This window comes from Notechis scutatus, chromosome 1 (genome assembly GCF_049901735.1).
Source record: "Notechis scutatus isolate UNSWTSFEM ecotype Mainland chromosome 1, rNotScu1.2, whole genome shotgun sequence".
NCBI lineage: Eukaryota > Metazoa > Chordata > Lepidosauria > Squamata > Elapidae > Notechis > Notechis scutatus.
The window spans coordinates 189,946,214-189,959,841 of record NC_142009.1 but is presented as its reverse complement, the minus strand read 5'-3'; the positions used below and the strand labels follow the sequence as shown (position 1 = coordinate 189,959,841).

General features: G+C 35.5%; 1 protein-coding gene across 2 annotated transcripts in view; it reads left to right on the top strand.

Annotated features, from left to right (window-relative positions):
* The window catches only part of HAT1 (histone acetyltransferase 1), a 34,863-nt gene extending 22,890 nt beyond the window's left edge, over positions 1 to 11,973 (top strand). For both annotated transcript variants that reach the window (XM_087949717.1, XM_026677710.2), the window contains exons 9-11: positions 9,394 to 9,545; positions 11,157 to 11,273; positions 11,575 to 11,973. In XM_087949717.1, coding sequence (XP_087805843.1) covers positions 9,394 to 9,545; positions 11,157 to 11,273; positions 11,575 to 11,742 — 437 coding nt within the window. In that variant the 3' untranslated portion in view covers positions 11,743 to 11,973. The remainder of the gene's footprint in view (positions 1 to 9,393; positions 9,546 to 11,156; positions 11,274 to 11,574) is intronic.
* Positions 11,974 to 13,628: the final 1,655 nt, after the last annotated feature.

The window sequence follows — 13,628 nt, the reverse complement described above, 5'->3', positions numbered from 1 at the left end:
CCATTCATATTTGAGACCTGTATTGGTACCCTACTATCTCTCAATCTTTTGAAAGCACAGGCATGAAGAGAAATGTGTTGTGCTGCTGTAAATATAGTCCTTGACTTATAACAGTTCATTTAGTGACTGTTCAAATTTGCAACAGCTCTGAAAAAATGACTTAAGGCCATTTTTCACACTTTTGACCATTGCAGCATCCCCGTGGTCATGTGATTTAGAATAGGATGCTTGACAACTGATTCATATTTGTGACAGTTGCATTGTCCCAGGGTCTTGTCACATTTTGTGACCTTCTGATAAGCAAAGTCAGTGGGAAAGCCAGATTCATTTAACAACTGTGTTACTAATCTCACAACTGCAGTGATTCACTTAACAAATACGACAAGAAAAATCATAAAATGACGCAAAACTCACAACAGATTTCTCATTTATAAACATAATTTTTGGGCTCAATTGTGGTCGTAAATCAAAAACTACCTAGTATATTATTCTGCCAATAGAACTGCACCATTTCGTTCAGCCTAGCTTCCTTAACTTAATGGTATTTGAAAGAGATAAATTCCTGACATTAATGCTTAGGGAAGAAAATAGTTTTATTACTTAGCGTTGTTACTATCCTGGCAGACTCTTGATAGTAAACTGCTTTGTCACAAGGGCTTACTGTAGATTCTCAAGATTTTACAGATGAACTCAGTATAAACTATTTCAGGTTATTTTTCCTTTTATTCAAAAAGCCAGACATAAAAGCAAGCAAGTTACTTTTGTTAAGAATCTAGTCTTGATTTCCTAATTGCATTCCTTTGTAGATTTAGCAAGTTCATTTACATCCAGAAATATTAAACTTGGACCCTCCCACCTATGCTTTTTTTAAAAAAAAATAAAAAGGTATAAATTTTATGAAGATTTAACATAGCTAAAAGATAAACATGAAAATATATAAATAAGTTAGAAAATAGAAGGTAAAAGAAAAAGTTTAAAAAACAGTGCAGCTAGAAAAAGTATAATTAAAGAAGCGATTTCCAATCTTCTTTGCAGCAGCTACAAACTTAATTAGCATTACTCCCTCTTTAAAATTACATTACAAAAATCCCTGTCCCATACTCAACCCTTTTCTCAATCAGCAAATCCAGAAATCACCATTTCATTCTTTTTTTTTTTTCCATTTTCAGAGGGGAAAAAAGTCCATAAAAGCTTTCCAGTCTTGTATAAAATGACTTGTTTTACCCCTGGCCAGGCAGATCAATTTAGCCATTTCTGCTAATCCACCTCCTCTTTTCCATTTCTAGATAAACATAGCTGGTTGAGGTTCTGAACTGCAGAGTGACCTAATCTTTCCCCTCTGCTTAATATTATGTGACATAAGTATTTTCTGACTGGAAAACTTCCGGTTTGTCGGCTTCCGCGGCGGCAGGGATTTGCGAAGCTGCGCGATCCCTGCCGCGCTAGCCGTTTTGGGGCTCCGACCCAGCCGGGTGCGGAGCTAGGCTGCCTGCAGGGGCAGCTGAAGTAGGGGATCCGGAGAAGGGTTTGGGGTGCTGCAGACTCCCTCCCTGGCCGGCAGAACTCCCTTTTCCCAGGACGGTGCAGCGGCGGTCCGTAATAGCCGCCACAAAGAAGCTGGCAGCCGGGTAAGAATGCGCAGGAGGAAGTGGAGAAAGTGATTGAGAGGAGAAAGTTTTCTTGGCTCCTAGGACTCTAAGACATATTTAATAAAATTCCTGAAAAGTATGATTCTCTGAATAATACCTGCCAGAAGAGGAAAAAAGCGGCTGCTTGAAGGTGCTGAAAGGATAGCTTTCCCTCTTTTCCTACGGAATAAATAACTGGATATTAAGAAACCTATTTTTTAGGTGGAAATTGGTTTTAAGCGATGAGTGGGAAGAGAGAGGATTAAGAAGAAAATATTTGTATGCTAAGATTTGTTGGAGCAGATGCCTTAAGGATTTGAAGACTAGAATATATTGTAATAAGATTTTAAACAGATTTGGACTTTCTTTCTCTTTGATTGATATTACCCCAGAAGGAGAAAGTGAGAACTCTGCCTTGGTTTGGACTGATTGATAACTTTGGGACTGTTTTATCTTTTTTATTTTCTTTTGAATATTCTGGTTGTTGTAAGAAGAAAGAAGGAGAAAAGAAAAGAAAAGATTTATAATGGCTCTTTCTGTTGAGGAACTTAGAAAAGAATATGAACAAGCAAAAAAAATGGTAAAGATGGTGTGGAAGAAGCTTTCCTTTTCTTAGAAATGGCGCTTACTAATTATCAACAAAAATTACAACAGATGAAGACAGCAGAGGAACAAGAAAGAAAGGAAGGAGCCATCTTTAATGAATCTCAGAATTTGATCCAGAAAAAAGGAAGAGAGAAACAAAAGAAGAGAAGAGAAAAGAAGAAAACTAAAGGATTTAAGGACTTAAGATCCAAAAAAACATTTAAGAAAGGGAAAAATAAAGTGCAAAACCAATATGATGATTGTAAACAAAGGGGAAAAGAAATACGACAGAGAAGGGAAGCCGGTAAGGCAGAGGCTAGAAGAAGGGGGGTAGAAAGGTTTGTTGGGAAAAGAAAGAAAGGAAAAGGTGGAGAAAAGCTACAATGTTTTGAAATTAAATGGAAAAAAGGAATTTTTATGGATAATGGATAAAGTATAAATTTTTTTTAAAAAAAAAGATTTTGCAAGGTACATAAGATGAGATGGTAGTATTGCAATGGTTTAAGAGTTGATAAGAGATTAAAATGTTAAAATGTTTAAAAATGATTGGCTTTAAAACTTAATAATAGGAGAGGTTTAGAATATTGTTTTAATTAAAGAGTTTAATAAAATTATGGGATTGATGTTATTATAAAATTTTTATTATAGTATTTCTTTTTAATATTTGGATTTATTGTCTAATTATGCACTTAATTGTGTTGGATGTATTAGTTAGATAGAATGTACCAAGCAAAATCTGATTGGGTATTAGATATTATTTTAAAGATTAATTTGATTAACTTAGGGGGAGATAGAAAGGCATCATACTCTGATTAATGATTTCAGGAGAAACTGATTTTCTTTTTTTTCATAAGGGATGAGACAAAGGGATGATAAAAAATGGACAAAAGATACAAGTATAATGATTTAAACTAAGATGATTAATTAAGGTAGAATTAAGAAGTGTGAAATATGTGGAGAAGTTAATATAGAAGGTTTAGAATGGTAAATAAAATAAGTAATGATATGTAAGATGAGCATGAATATAATTGAAGTCCATGAAGAGAGAGATACCTGGGCCCAAGTTACTTTCCAAAAAGATTTTTTTATGTTTTGTGTGTTGTGTGTATATGTCTTTTTGGGGGAGAATTGGTAAAAACTTGTAGAAATATAGAATGAGAATAATGGTAACTAAGTCAGAAAGAATCAGATGAAATAATAATAATGATATTGAATAAGAGTAAAGAGAAGTAAAGAGAAATTGAATAAGAGGTTTTGGTATATTATATGGAAATGGTTTAAAACAGAATCATAATTTATCTGACTTGTTAAATTTACAATGGAAAAAGGTTTAAACATGTAATGAATAATGATAATTTGTGTGTTTTAAAAATTAATAAAACTTGTTTTAAAAAAAAAAAAAAAGTATTTTCTGACTGGAATGCTTATGCACTCTATAATGTTGACTTAATATATATGAGCACTGCTTAACTTTATAAATTAGAATTTAGGAGGGCCTTACAAATACTAGGAGCAATTTTCTCTCTGTGAGTCGAGCTGCCAGCTGGTTTTACTCTAGTTTGTAAAACCTTTGATCTCCCATGCTCGTCTATCCCTGGAGGCTCATGTGGCTGAACAACAACATCCCACAACACACCTTCCTTTTTGAGTCTTCAGCATTCTTTTCTGGATGTACCTTCAAATCAACAATGCTTCAATATAATTATTGCCGAACTTAAGTCAGGTTTCACAGCTCACATTTTGTTTTTTTGTTTTTAATTTTATCTCATTTATTTTTCAATGTCTTCCCCAATTCTGGCATTTTTAAGATACTACATCTGATGCCAGTCTAGGATCTGTGGCCCCTCTTTCCCCTGTGGGAACTCTTCCTGTATAAAACTAAATCTCTCTCTTCCCATCTTTTCCTTAATAGCAAAACAAGCACAAAGTGTTTATCTAAATACATGAATAGCTAACAGAAAGATTCAGGCCATTGCACATTTCTTACATTCATTGTCTGGTCTCGGTGCCCTCATGGCTTCTGAAACTTTGGCTGCAGTGAACATTCATGAGAGGTCTTTATTGAGACCAAACTGACAATTTGTTACATCTTTTTACACAAATATAACTTTGCAGCAAAGAATGGAATATTCCATAGGAGTTAGTGGCTTCAGTTTTTAATAAATATTAGATATATTTATTATGCCTAAGTATTGTGTAATTTTGCCTCTCTTTTGATTCAGAGTTCATTCAAATGCTGAGACTGACGAATTTAATTGAACCAAAGTAATGGAATTGATCAAACCAGAGTACTTTTTTTTTTGAAAACAGTTTTATTAATTTTAACAACAAATAAAAACACATAAAACATAAAAACATCATCTTTCCTTCATGAGTTTACAGACAGTATATCGGTTGGTTTATCACTTTTTTGTGTGCATCCATTTCATAGTCTCCATTGTAGTTATATTACATAATAACTCATATTATCAATCAACAATTATATAGCCTGATATCATTATTAAACAATCATTTGACTATAATTTTGTTAATTCATACTTTAACGAGATAACTATAATTTACTTAATTTATTTTATAGCAAATCATAAAGTCATACCAAGTCTATCTTAATAAAATTTTATAAGGATAGTATCAAAAAAAGAAAAAGAAATATGTATTCATTGTTTCCTAAAATTCTAAATATTCTATTATTATATTTTATTATCTAGCCATTGATAGAAAAGATCCCAAACTTCATAAAATTGTTTATCTTCTTGTTCTCTAATTTCAAATGTCAATCTACTCATTTCAGCACATTCCAATATTTTCTTAATAATTTCTTCCTGTGATAGTATTTTCTCACTCTTCCAATTTTTAGCAAATACAATCCTAGCCGCTGTCAATACATTTACAATCAAATATTTCAGATTTTTATTGTATGTATCAGGTAAGATTCCCAATAAAAAAATATCTGGTTTTAAATCTATATGTTTCTTTGTCATTTTTTCCAACCATATGCGAATTTTAGTCCAATATTTTCTAGCGTCCTCACAAGTCCACCACATATGGTAATATGAGCCAGGTGTCTGATGACATTTCCAACATTTTTCAGATTTATTCTTGAACATTCTTGCTATTCTTGTCGGGGGGGAAATGCCACCTGTAAAACATCTTATACAGATTTTCTTTATATGCTGTTGACATTGTCATTTTATAATTTTGAGACCACAGTTTTTGCCATTTCTCCAAATCAATCCCATATCCAAAATTCTTCCCCCAAACAATCATCGTTTCTTTAACTTGTTCTTCCTCTAATTTCCAGTAAATAACCATATAATTTTTTAATCACTTTTTCATCAGTACCTGTCAAAATCTTATCTAAGTCAGTCAATTTATCATAGAATCCCTCTATTTTAGAATCTTTAACATACCTTGAATGTATTTGCACATATGAAAACCAATTCATCTTTATACCTTGTTCTTCTAGATTTTGCATCGTTTTAAGTTCACCCTTTTCATCCAATATTTCCCCATATCTAACTGTTTGTTCCTTCTTGTATGTTATAGGATAAGAAAAAGCTTCAATAGTTGATAACCAAACTGGAATTTTCAAATAGCATCGTCTCTTAATTTTCTCCCAGTTTAACCATAAAGACTCCCGTATATAATGCCTTCTAAAATAGCCCTGCGATTTAGTTCCCTTATACCACAGAAAAGCATACCACAGAAAAGCTTATACAGAAAAGCATGCCAGCCCAGTAATAAATCATGTCCTTCTAGTGTCAACAATCTAGTCTTTCTTAATGTTATCCATTCTTTGGCCCACATCAAGTTTGCAGCTTGATAATACAGCTCCCAATTAGGAAGGCCAAATCCTCCTAGTTCTAGCATCTTGTAAAAGTTTTAATTTTATTCTCGCTTTCTTACCTTGCCATATATACTTCAACACAATTTTATTTAAATCTTCAAAATAATCTTTGCCAAGCCTAATTGGTATTGTTTGGAACAAATATAAAATTCTGGGTAAAATATTCATCTTGATTGTTGAAATTCTGCCTATTAATGACAGTTGTAGGTTTTCCCATTTCTTCAAATCAAATGCTATCTGCTGTTTGAGTTTAATATAATTGTTCTCTTTCAATGTAGTACACCTTGACGTCAAATATATCCCCAGATACTTAACCTTGTTCGTGACTTGAATTTTCAATAGGTCTGCCAGTTCTTCTCTTTGTCTAAATAACATGTTCTTTGTCAGAATCTTTGTTTTATCTTTATTTATTTTCAAACCAGCCATCTCACCGTACGTCTCTATCTTTTCCAATAGTTTTAAAGCTGTCTCTAGAGGATCTTCCAAAATGAAAACCAAATCATCCGCAAAGGCTTGTAGTTTAAATTCCTCCTTTTTGATTTTCATTCCTTTTATATTTTGGTCCTCTCTAATATTTCTATTCAACACTTCCAAAGTTGATCAATTGATCAAACCAGAGTACATTTTTTTTACAACAGTCCAAGGTTAATATTTATTTCATTGCTCATACACTGAAAGAGTTCAGAATTGGGAGATATAATAAAAAATTCAAAAATTTATTAATTTGGATTGCTTGCTTTCTGGGACCATGGCCCAAGTTACCAGGATGAGGGAGTCTTGGTATGAGATGAGCTATACCTTATGAGTAAAAATCTCTTCTGCCAAAGCATGACAAGCTTAGTCACAAGCTTAGTATCTTTAAGTTAAATCCTATGTGGAAGGAAACCAAAAATATGTCGGAAAAAATGCTTCTTCACCACAAGGGATTGCTCTTTACAGTGGCCTATGAAATCAACCTGTGAGAAATCAACAAAAAATATTCAAAACTCATGGCTTTCATTATCAAATATGGGGCTCATGGGATATGGATGTGTGTGTGTGTGTGTATGTAAAGTTAAATATGCATGGACAACACTCAGGAGGGGCTCATGGGATATAGACTAGAACTTAATTTAATGTGCAAGTGTTTAGAATCATGAAAACAGTTATTTAAAAATGTTTTAATAGTTAAGATTGTCAGTTGCAGATGCCTAAGAATTACACTAAGTATTATGAGACATTGTTTTATTGGTTGTGTTTGTGTTTACATTGCAAATCATTACGAGTCTTTGAGAGAGTAGTAGTCTCAGCATAATGAATGTATGCATTACATTTAGCTAACTTAACATGTAGGAAATAGATGTGATGCATGTAGAATGAAATGGGATATTATTATATCTGAGTCATTATTGGAATATTCAGAAGAGGAAAATGGCGGATAGTTTTGACAATCTATTATTTTTTTAAATGTGTTGTATAAAAGTGTTCTTTGTTTTGGAGTGAGGCAGTACCAAGGTTGGGAATGTGTTTGCAGGACTCAGAATAAATTTTGAGGAGGGTTAAGCATGTAGCAAAGAGTTAAAGTTTTGAAGTGAGGTTAGGAACTCTTCAGATGTGCTGGAAGCTGGGGAATAGTGCAACTGCCCTGGCTCTTCTTGATACAGGGAAACAGCGCTATGGTGGTCCTCCTCCTTTTTCCAAGGCCAATCTAACCATTGTTAATAGGGAAAAGAGGTTGAGCCTGAAGCTTCTGCTCTGTGGGGTTCCTCAGGACTGTGCACTCTATTCCTAACAGCTAAATTCAGCTAACTAAATAAGGTTATCCATTGAGACACAGTATGGTATTACCAGTACTCTGCTGAGTCTGGAGTGCCTAGTGTCTGAAGGCTATGAAGGTCTGGATGGAGAAGAACAGGTGTCCACTCAGTCTGAAATAACTGGGTAGCTATGAATTGGGAAGGAAGGTTGGATTCAGAAACTTGTCATCTTTTGCTCTGAATGGATTGCACTTCCTCAGACAGAACCTGTGTGCAGTTTGGAGGTCTTATTGAGATATTAGTTCCGCTCAAAGAGTAACTGACACCTGTGGCCAGGAGAGGCTTTGCACAGATTTTTATAGATTTATTGTATTTACAGGTAGTTCTTGTTTAATCATTCAGTGACCATTTGAACTTGGTACTGAATGGCACTGCACAAGTGGCAGTTACAATTGGTCCTCATATTTATGGCTGTCGCAACTTCCCATGCTCCCATGTTCATGGTCTGCAACCTTCCCTGATGGTATCCAACAAACCAAGTCAATGAGGAAGCTGGCAGTGAATCACATAAGGTTCTTACTTAATGACAACAATCAGGACTGCTGGAATTGCCACTGCTAAGCAGTGTGATCACATTTTTTTTTTCAACTTACAATCACATCTCTTAATGGAGTTTCTAGTCCCAATTAGCTTCATGAAAGAAAACTACCTGTATTTAGATTTATTAGCTCATAGTAATAGAAATGGGAGGTGCACTTCAGTCTCTCTCTCTCCCCCCCCCCCCAATTTCTACTACTGTAATATACTCTAGTTGGGTCTGCTCTTGAAAAATATTCAGATGATGCAACTTGTCCAGAATGCATTTCAGCAATTCCAGGCAATAACATATTTTTGCCTCCTACTTGAGCTGCAGTAGTTTTCAGTGGGCTTCAGATGCACCAACTTCCACTGAGCTTCCAAGTGCAGTTCAAAGTGCTGTTATTGCCTGTAAAGCTCTACATGGCATAGGACCATGTTACTTGCCAGGCCGTTGATTTCCAATTGCTTGTGCTTGTTGTTTGTGCTTGTGTTGTGCCACTTGCCCACTAGAACAGCACCAACCCCTACCACTTTCATAAAGCAATGAATGTATATTGGGAATTTGAGTGAGAATGTTAAGCAAACCCTGGTGGTAGATTTGTTAGATATTTTTTTTTTCTGAAAGCAACTATGGAAGGTTTTCAGGCCTTGGATATGGATATATTGATATTTTTTTTAAGCATATGGCACGTGTTATCCAGGGATCACCGAGGTGGCTGGCTGCCTCTGTGAAAGGAATTTTGGGGGTGGTATTATCTTTGTCCGCGGGATGCCTGAATGCTGGTAGGCAATTGGGGGAGGCTCCTTTCTTGGCCCTATGCGGTTTATTTGCTCATAGGAATCAAGCCGTCAACCTCAGCGGTGTGCAGGCCCAGTGTCCTTCCATGTGAGCCATTGCAGCCCCTGGTATATTGATAATCATGGGTGTTTCTTTAACTGTTTTGAATGGTCTTGTAGTATTAATTCATAAAGGAAAACTTCTGGTTGCAAATCTAACATTTATCTTTTCTTCTTTTAGCTGAAGATCCATCTGAAAGCTATGTGAAATTGCGAGATTTTGTATTAGTAAAATTGTGTCAAGATTTACCCTGCTTTTCTCCAGAGAATCTTAAGCAAGGCTTCAGTCAAGATATGGTAATAGAAGCTCAACAGAAGCTGAAAGTAAATAAGGTATTAATAATATTTTAAATGTATCCAATATTGACATTTTGCAAATTGGTGTCCTGTTTGAAGAAGTATTCTATATCCTACTTGGAACTTTGCTAAATAAGATTGTTGTTGGTTTTTCTTTTCCCTTGCAGCTGCAGGGAATGTAGAATGATATAGGCAATCCTCAACTTATGACAGCAATTGGGACCAGAATTTCTGTTGCTAAGTATGGTGTCATCACTAGGGCCAGCAATCCTTACAGTCTCGGTTGCCACCGTTAACTGAATTCCATTATCATAAGGTGAGGCAACTACCTCACTTCCCACAACCAAAGACAGTGAGGAAGCTGGCAGGAAGTTGCCTGTCCCAGACTTGCAGGCAGGGGGAGGGAATGAGGAAACATGGGGGAGGGTCAGGGCAGGTTCCCGAGAGGCACAGGTTAGGAAAGGTACATGAGGGGTTATGCAAGAGTCATGGCCCAAGTTGGTGAGAGTGTGAGAAAGGCTTGACAAGGGTTGGGAAGAGTGCATGGGGCTCATGACTGAACAATGCAGCACAAGTGCAGAGGATCTGCAGGAGAGTACACACGTGGGGGATACTTATCCCAGTGACCTGTAACCTTCCTGGTTGATGGCGTTCCAATTGACCTTTTGAGTAAGCCAGCAGGGAAAATTGCAAATGGTGATCATGTGATTGTAGAGCACTGCAACTGGTCGTAAGTGTGAACTGCTTGCCAAGTGCCCAGATTGCAATAACGTGACCATAGTGGGTGCTAGGAATGGTCAGAATGCTGAGGACTGGTTATAACTACCATTTGTTCAGTGCTGTCATGACTGAATGGTCACTGAACGAATAGTTCTGGGTCTAGGACTATCTGCAAAGTGCCCTTAGATAAGGAATTATTTACAGAAGGACTACATTGTAACCAAAACTATATATAATAGTTATTGTGTTGAGAACTATTTAGTACAATGCAGCTTCTTTTATTGATAGGTTCTACAAACCCCACAAGTTTTAAGGTAGCATTTTTCAAAGTTATGGTAATATTGTATCGGTTACCAACAGTGAATTTCAAATTGTTGTTGAGATTTGACTTTTGTATAGTTATGCAATAAAATCTTTGAAGAATTTAGGACACCAATTTTCTAGGGAAAAATGTTCAGAAGGCTCGACTATTTGAAACTTACAGATTGCAAAATGAAAAATCTTTTGTCTAGAATGAAAATTGTACACCTCATCCACATACACACCAGAATTATTTATTTGCTTATTACAATTATGTGCCATGTTTCAATCAGGAGCTTAGGGTGGATGGTCTGCTATGTTTTTGTAGTTTATATCTTGCTGAGGTTAGGCTTTGATATGTTTGAGTTAATATTTTAAACAACCTGGAGTTATGTAGGCTAGGTGGTATATGAATGCTACAAATGAATAAATAAGATTTGAGAAAGTTACGTCCTTGAAAAAGAGGAGAGATTAAAACTAATATGATGAATTGTACAGTGACTGCTGAAATTTAAGGGATGGAAACTGTAGTCAGGAAGAAAAGATAGTAGGCAAGATTTTTAATTTTATACATTGCGAACAATTATTCCAACTTGTTTTGTCATATGTTTTTCCTTTTACTCTTAGCAACATACACGGCGAGTTTATGAAATTCTCCGGTTACATGCAACAGACATGAGTAATGCAGAACAATCCAGAAGTTATAGATTGGATGTAAAAAGAAGATTGATGGGCCCATATAAGGTGCCTTTCTATCATTTTAATTTTTTATTTGAATTTGTCATGAGGGGAAGGAGTCAATGGACACTTTATTCACCACTCAGACTTTCCCAAATGCCAACTTTCTTTCCTTTTTATTTTGTCTGAATATCCCTTCTCCAAGTTCTTTTAGTTTTCTGCCTCCATTCCTGGTAAGGAAATCTCCAATTAATCTTTAATTTATTTTAGTAGAATACAAATCTATTATTTCATCACAGTGTCAATGAACTGGCAGGAAGTGGTGAAATGTGGTAATGTTCATATGTGTAAATCCTTTGTTTTCTAGAAAAAGCAAAGAGAGATTGCCAAGATGAGAAGGTGTTTAAGACCAGAAGAGTTGACCAATCAGTTGAACCAAATAGACCTAAATTTACAACATAAACAATTGGAAGAGACGTACCAGCAACTTATTTCAGATTATCGACGAGTCCTAGAACGAATTGCTCAGATCTGAGGATTCTCTATAAAAAACACGCAAACTTCTACCTATTTGCATTGTGAAATACATTCATGATCACTGCTCCACTGCAAAATTTCATGTGACATTTTAATCACTTTCGAAATGACTGTGGTTTTCTGTATTTTGGATTTTTTATATTTTTGTGTTGTAGAGTCTAAAAACTAGTACTTCAATCTACTGGTACTTTGCTGAAATAAAGAAAGTAGATTACAAGCATTAACAAAACTGGTCTGAATCCCTGCATAGTAAGTGTAAGATCTAGCTTACCAATTGAGATGATGTAACAAGATACCAAAGTACAATGGCATAAATATTAATACTCTGTGAAACTATGCTCAGTAATGAGTAAAACAAATAATCAATTTTTGCCTGCATCAAAAATTGAACCCCATGAATGGAAAGTGGATTTATTTATTTAAAACACTTATATAACATTTCAAACTAAAAATATCAAAGCAGTTAATATTTTGCATTTTAAAGATTCAAAATAATAAAGGATAAGCTAATATCAGTTAAGCATCTTTTTCATTAAACAATCAAGTCTGATTTGAGCCAGTCTTGCCCTATATAAATTCTCAGACTTTGGTTCATTTTATCACAGTGAAATTCTCTCTATACAAATGTCTCTATACAAATTCTCTCTATACAAATGTCAGAGATAGATTGCACTCCTGCTAAAAAAGAAGTGCCCCAGACCTCTGTTAAAAAAAAGATGACCTGCCTATTAGCTCTCGTTAATAAATTATATCCAAAGTTTATTAATGTCATGGTTTGGGACAACAGTGAATCTTTCCAAGTGTGGCTGCCTATCAAAGTCACACCAATAGTACAATATCAGATAGGCCAGCTACCAGGAAATTGTAAAGGACCCCAAAACAATAAAAATTGCAAGCCCTCTCTCACTTTCGAGAATATTGGGATCTATGATCCAAATCACTAAAATCTACAGCATTTCACAACATAATATGAGATGGTTTGACTTATGCAGAACTTAGGTTCAACATAGAAAGGCATGGTGAGGAATATAAAGACTAAAACTTAAAGTAGCCCCCCAAAAATGTATGGTCTCTGTCATTCTAATGGGCCCAATGCCTAAGAGTATAAATTGTGATGAATTGGTGTACCAAACTGAATAAAATTAGCACCTAAATAATTTAATGACTGTTACCATTTGTGGCTGAAGTTCACAGATCACAAATAGTATTACAATTTTGCTACTTTCCGTGAGTTTAAAATATAGTGGTTAAAATTTGGTATAAATATGAAGTGTATTTGGGAACTAAAATTCTGTTAACATTATAGATACATCCCATGAGAGGGTAGCTTGACCTTCTATGTGGTGAACCTTTTCGGCACCGAGTACCCAAACCAGAACATGTGCATGCCAGGAAACCAAAGACCAGCTAGCCGGTGCACGCATGCCTGTTTTCTGGCTGTTTTGGGGGCCATTTTCAGGCTGTTTTTCAGGTCATTTTTTGGGCCCAGAAACAGTCCAACAGGTTTTTTCTGGCTGTTTTCCAGTGCTCCAGCGCCCGCGAAGATCAGCTGGCCGGCGTGCATGTGTGCATCAGAACCATAAGAGCAGTTGATGACGGCATGTGTGCCCATTGAGAGGGCTCTGCATGCCACCTCTGGCATGCGTGTCATACATTCGCCATCATGGTCCTATGTCAAATTCTTGCCTTAAGGTTAATTTAGCTTGATCTGGCCCAAATGGTAGATCAGCAGAACTGGAAAGCCACAACATAATTTCTTCTGGATTGCTTTTTACCCAAGAGTATTTGAAATTATCTGCCAATGTTAGGTGGACCAATCCAATACAGTTGCAGAATAGCTTCATCCAGTAAGTAAAAATATTTATCCAGGTTTGCAGAATAAAT